This window comes from Dipodomys ordii, unplaced genomic scaffold (assembly GCF_000151885.1).
Source record: "Dipodomys ordii isolate 6190 unplaced genomic scaffold, Dord_2.0 Scaffold303, whole genome shotgun sequence".
NCBI classification, from domain to species: Eukaryota; Metazoa; Chordata; class Mammalia; order Rodentia; family Heteromyidae; genus Dipodomys; species Dipodomys ordii.
Window position 1 is genome coordinate 67,754 of NW_012267519.1, and position 6,651 is coordinate 74,404.

A 6,651-nucleotide genomic window follows, 5' to 3' on the forward strand; every position below is an offset into this window, starting at 1 on the left:
AAAGCTAATTGTAAAGCAAGTAGATTAAAACAGTAATAAATAGTCTCTCAGGGGAACAACATGAGGGATGACATTGCTCAAGATGCATTGTACTCATGACCTGAGTTATAGAATTAAAACTCAATGAAAAAAATTACCTGAAAAAAGTGTCTCTCAACCAAGATCATGTAACCAGACTGATTCACTGATTAATTCCAACTGACATTTTAAAAAAGAACAACTTTCAATGCTCAAGCTATTTCATAGAATAGAAAATGAAGAAATGCTACCAAACTGATTATAAGAAGCTTCTATTAATATGATGCCAAAACTAAATAAGGATATGACCAAGGAAATGTATAGACAACATTTTGTAATGAACACAGTTGGAAACCAAATTCACTAATACATTAAGAACATTATACACAGGAACAAATTGGTTTCATTCCAAGGATGTAAGAATGATACAACATATGCAAAGAAATTAATAGAGTAAACACATAGAATCAGAGACAAAAATTACATGATTATTTAAAAAACTGATTCAGAAATAGCCTTTGACAAAGTCCAACAATCATTCATGATAAAAAAAAAGCCCAAAGAAGTAACAAATAAATGGACGTATTTCAACATATGACAAATTTATAGATAACATTTTACATAAGCAAAAATTGAAAGGTTTCACTCTTAGCACTCTAATAGAGTACTCTGAAATTCTGGCTTCATCAAGTAAGAGATACATAAGACAAGTAAGAGATATATAAGAAAGGAGATACAAATATGAAAGTAAGAAGTAAAAACCCCATTTGCAGATGATACAAATTTATACTTGAGCAACTCTTAAGTCTCCAGAAGAAAAAAAACTTAAATCAAATGAACACCTTCAGCAATGTACAGAGTAACTATGGTACACCAAAAATTCAGGAGTTTTTTTTATGCCATTCCTGGGGCTTGAAGTCAAGTCCTAGCTGCTGTCCCTAAGGTTTTTTGCATAAGCACTCTACAACTTGATCTACAGCTCCACTTCTGGATTTTTTTTAATTAATTGGAGATAAGAGTCTCATGGAGTTTTCCTTCTGGGGCTGGCTGCAAACCATGATCCTGAGATCTCCGTCACCTGAGTAGCTAGGATTACAGGTGTAAGCCACCAGTGCCAGGCTTTCAATACTTTTTTTTACACACCAATAACTGATATAGTAAGAAAGAAATTAGGAAATTAGGAAAACGGTTCCATTAACAATAGTCTCATGCAGCTAAGAAATAACCTTAAGCAAGGAGTTGAAGTTCTCTACAATAAAAACTACACAACACTAAATAAAGTGATTAAAGAAGACACTAGAAATGGAAAGGCCTCTCTTATTCATAAATCAGTAGAAGAAACAATGTGAAAATAACTATACTAAATAAAAGATCTACATAGTCAATGCAATTGTGGGCAAAATCCCAATGACTATCTTCCCAGCATATCATTAAGAAAAACAAATGAGAAACATATATGGAAACACAAAACACCTGTAGCAATCCTGAGCAAAAACAGCGATCTTACAGGTACTACAATACCTAATTATACTACAGAACCTTATTAAAGGGAAAAAATATGGTACTTCCATAAAACATACACGTATTAAAGTAGTAACAAGGACCCTAAAAAATCACGGTTACATTGAGTTTTAGGAAAGATCTCCCTTAGGTGGATACTAAAACAAGTGGACCAAATTCTGCAGTGAAACAGTATTTTCAGTGCTGAACTCTTTCTCAAAGCAAACATCACATTAATCCCTGACAGCATGCAAAGTGAAGGGAACATCACTTTTGCATTAAAGTGGTTTGAGATCTAAAAGTAAAGTCCAATAATATACATGCTTTGACATCTGTGGAAAATTAAGAGGGGCTTGACTAGCCAAACTAAAGTTTTCCTGTTTATCACATACCCATGGAAGTGACCTGCTAGTCAGAGTTTTTATCAAGTGGATTTCAGCATAGTGCCTACTTATCATTGACTATAGTATGTTTCCCACAGGTCCATATTCGAGTCAACCAACCCCTATGAATCAAAGGTCTTTTCATTCTCACACTCTTGTAGAAGCCCACACAGCTTCTGTTGCTCGCTTTCTTCCAGAAGGTGAAATGTGTGGTTCTTCCTGTTATGTGGTACTTTCCTCTGTCCTAGGCTCCAAGTAAATGTCACTGTGTATTTGATCTCTGTAGTCTCAGATACCATGTATCTGGCCATCTGCAAAACACTGTGGTGTGAATACCTCCCTCATCCATGAGGTGAATGGAAAGACAATAAAATGGATATTCTTGCCACTTACACATAATCTAAAACTAATCATAAGTGAACATCATACAAACCAAAACTCAAGATACATTCTAAAAAGTACCTGACCAGGACTCTTCCAAAATGCCACAGATGTGAAAGATCAAACACAATACACACTCCAGAAAGGATCCTGGAAGACAGGGGAAAAGCATTATTGAAATAAGTGATGAAATTCAAGTAAAGTGCATAGAGTAGCTATTCATACTGAATCACTGTTAATTTCTCAGGGTGATTTCTATGGCTATGAACAATGTTAATAATAAGGTGATCTGGATGAAGGTACTCAGTACATTTTTTTTGTCGGTCGTGGGGCATGAGCTCTGGGCCTGGGCACAGTCCCTCAGCTCTTCAGCTCAAGGCTAGCACTCTACCACTTGATCCACAGTGCCACTTCTGCTTTTTTCTGCTTATGTGGTGCTGAGGAATCAAACCCAGGGCCTCATACATGCAAGGCAAGCATTCTACTACTGAGTCACCTTCCCAGCCCTCAGTACAATTTTTGAAAGTTTCAAATTATTTTATAAAGGAACATTAAAAAGTGTTAAATCAGCTCAGCATACTGGTATTCAAGGGTAATCCCAGAACACTGGGCAAAAGGCTAAGACAGGACTATCACAAATTACATAGCCAGTATAGACTATATATGAAGACCGTGTGTCAAAAACACAACAAAAAATTTTCTTTTGGAAATGCTCCATGAGAAATGAAAAAAATCATCTGCAACATGTAATTATGTATTTGCACTTTATATGAAACATTCTTAAACATAACATAAATGCAATAGAATAAATAGGAAGATATCTATAATGTAAACACAATTTAAAAGCCTGGCATAAAAATTAACCATAAACAAACTAAGATGCTAAGAAGAATATAACTTATTGGGGAAGGAGAGAAGGATTAGGAACTTTTTGAGATACAGAGATATGAACTCAGTGCTTTTCACTTATTAGGCAGGCACTCTACTACCACTAACGTACAACTCCATCACCATTTGGGGGATTTTTTTGGGCTATCAGTCCTGGGACTTGAACATGGGGGCTAGGTGTTGTCCCTGAGCTTTATCTACTCAAGGCTAGTGCTCTATTGCCTGAGCCACAGCTCCACTTCTGGCTTTTGGTGTGGTTAACTGAAGATAAGGGTCTCAGGGACTTTTCTGCACAGGCTAGCTTTGAACCATGATCCACAGATTGCAGTTTCCTGTGAAGATGGGATTACCAGCATGAGCCACCACCACCTAGGCAGTCATTTGGAGGTATTTTAAAAAGAGAGTTTGGAATTATTAGAGAACTGAAGCTAATCACACATAAGCCAAGGTACAGAATGCCCTCCAAGTACACTGTTGAGAAATTTCACTAGATTGCTTTCCTATTGCACATTGCTCATGGGTAATTTAGACCAGAACACTTATAATTTGTACATATGTAAATGATACGACTATGCTTTGCCTAACTGAGTCAGAAAATTCTTGGCAGGCATAACCCTTCAGTTCCTGTTAAGCTTGAGCAGCAAAGGCACCACCGGCTTAGTAGTGATTTTTCCCTCAGCTTCCCCCCCCCCTAAAGTTCCATGAGCCACAAGAGTATTCAATGAGTTCAGCTTGAGTCAGACCACTCTTCCTTAGATCAGTCAGCTTCGTAAGTACAAGTAAGTGGACCTCAGACTCCTGGCCAGCCCAATGGAGCTGAATTTCCTGAAGAGGCAAGGTCTACTGAGATACCTGGATCTCCAAGTACCCGAATCTCTGGGTTACCAGATCTGAATTTTCTCAAGCTCCCAGTTCCCCTGAGTTATAGGTCACCCAGGTCTAGAGTTCCCTTGAGCTATGAGTTATTCCAATCTCCAGTTACCCTGATCTCTCTGTTACTTTTGATCTCTCTGTTCCCTCAAGCTACAAGTTCCCTGGATCTCTAAGTTCCCCTAGGCTCTAATTACAAATATCTCTTACTTCTGTCCAGTTTCAAGTTACCCTGATCTCATAGTTTCTGGTGTCTCCAAATTTCCTAGAGCTCTGAATTTCTTGGAGCTACAAGTTACCTCAATCTCCGAGGTTTTCCTTGAGCTCCAAGTTTCCCAGGCCTACAAGCTCTCTTGTAGTTCCTTCGTGGCTCCATGTTACCCTAGTATCTGAGTTACCTGAATTTTTGAATTCCTTTAAGTTCTGAATTCTCTTGAGTTTCGAGTTATTCCCATTCCTGGTTACCCAGATCTATGAATTCTGCTCAGCTCTAAGATATCTGGATGTCTATCTTAGCCACATTTCCTATCCAATCTCCAAGTGTCTCCAAGCTCTGAGTTGTCTTGGTCTTTGAATTCCTTGAATCTCTGAGATACTTGGATCTCCATCCAGCTCCAGGTTCTTGAACCTGTGAGGTACCTCAGATTCCAAGTTATCCTTATTCCCAAATTCCCTTGGGCTCCAGTTACCCCATCCCTGAGATATCTTTAGTTCTGAGTTACCTGATGTCTGCATTACTCCAGTCCTCGAGTTCCCTAGAGCTCCAAGATATCTTGATCTCAAAGCTATCCATATCTCCTACCCTCATCTCTGAGTTCCCCCAAGCTCCAAGTTATCCTCATCCCTGCCTTCTCTAGACTCAGTCACCTGCATCTGCATCTTCACTTGAGCTCCAAGTTAAACTGATTGCCGAGTTCCCTCCTGCTCACAATTACTCAGATCTGAGTTACTTCCGGCTCTAAGTGACTGGGTTGTCTAAATACTTCCGGCTTCGCACTGACCTAAATGGCTGAGTTTCTTAAGCTGGTCAGTGACAAAGATGGCTTAAATATCTTGGGATACCAGTTAGCCAAAGAGATGAATTCCCTCAGGCTCAGCAGTGACTGGCCTTGTTACTGAAGCGGCAGAAGTCATTGGTTGGCTGAGGCCCAACGGGTTCTCTGTGATGCAGATACCCAATTTCTCTCAGACTCTCAGCCACCGGACAGTCTAAACACCTAATGGCCAAATTGCCTCGGGGTCACAGTGACCTGTTTGGTAAAGTTTCCTGGAGCTCCCGGTGACCTGGACTGCCGAGGTCCCTCAGACTCCCCGTCCCTCAGATGGCCGAATTCCCGCCGGCTAATCCTCCCAGAGGGACAAATTTTCCGAATCCTCAGGTACCCAGCTGGCAAAATGCCCTCAAATTCCAGTGACCTCGATGGCCACGGTTCCTAGTTACCTGGATGGCTGAGGTCTCTTTGGCTCCAGACAACACTGTAGGCTGAATTCCCTCAGGTTTCCGGTAACCGCGATGTTTGAAACGCTTGAGCTCCAGGCAACCTGTACGGACTAACTTCGTCCAGGTCCACGTGATTTGGTTTTACAAAATCCCTCCGCCCAAGAGCACCCGGAAGTTCTATTTTCGTCCACGTGATTTGGTTTTACAAAATCCCTCCGCCCAAGAGCACCCGGAAGTTCTATTTTCATTTGGATGCAAACAACCGGAAGTAAGAAGTCCCTCCGCTGTTCAATTGCTCAGAAGGCCTAATCTCTTCCGGTTCCTAGTCACCCGGATGTATGAAGTCCCTAAGTTGTCCTGTTAACCAGATTGGCTGATCTCTTTTGACTCTGAGTGGCCCGCGTGTAGAAAGGCCATCCAGTTACCTGGATAGTTTATTTACTTAGATGGCTTAATTACTTCAGGCTTCTGGATACCTAATAACCCAGATGACCCAGAACTGTAGTTCAGAGTAACCCAGTAGTCCTGAGGACCGTCAGTGTCCCAAGTTAGATTCTGAATGTCTTAGGATTCCAGGGACCCAGGTGGTTGAAGTCTGTTCAAATACCAGTGACAGTCGAAAACCAGGTTCTCAGTGACCTGGATGGTGGAATTCTCTAGTGTTCCCCGAGAAAATAGAGACTCTGCCAACTCAGTTATTGACAATTGCGACTTTCTAGCCATCAAAATCCCAATGTCATTTTTCATTGCGATAAACTAATCCAATATTCATAGAGAACCACAAAAGGTCCTAAAGATATAACGAAATTGGGACAAAAGGAAAGAAAAGAAGGTATAGCAATTTTAAACTCAAACTTTACTATAGAGGTCCTATAATAAAAATAACTTGGTACTGGCACAAAAATAGGAATAAAGACCATTGAAACAGACTAGAATATCCAGAAATAAACCCACATACAAAGAGCCATCTGATATTTCACAAGGAATCTAAAAATACATACTGGAAAAAGGACAATTTCAGTAAGTGGTTTGGGGAAACTGGATATCCACATGCAAAAACCTGAAGTTGGATCTCAGTTTGTCAACTTGTACTATTATCAATTCTAAATGAATCAAAGCCCTCAATTTAAAACTTGAAATACTGAAACTAGTACAAAAAGGAGTAGAAGA

At 40.0% G+C, this 6,651-nt stretch overlaps 1 protein-coding gene across 1 annotated transcript in view; it reads right to left on the bottom strand.

Moving 5' to 3' along the window:
- The window catches only part of LOC106001488, a 68,461-nt gene extending 62,233 nt beyond the window's left edge, over nt 1-6,228 (bottom strand). The window contains exons 1-2 of the mRNA XM_013036581.1: nt 6,089-6,228; nt 2,364-2,432 (exon numbers count right to left, since the gene is read on the bottom strand). Of these exons, the coding sequence (XP_012892035.1) occupies nt 2,364-2,432; nt 6,089-6,228 (209 nt within the window). The remainder of the gene's footprint in view (nt 1-2,363; nt 2,433-6,088) is intronic.
- Nucleotides 6,229-6,651: the final 423 nt, after the last annotated feature.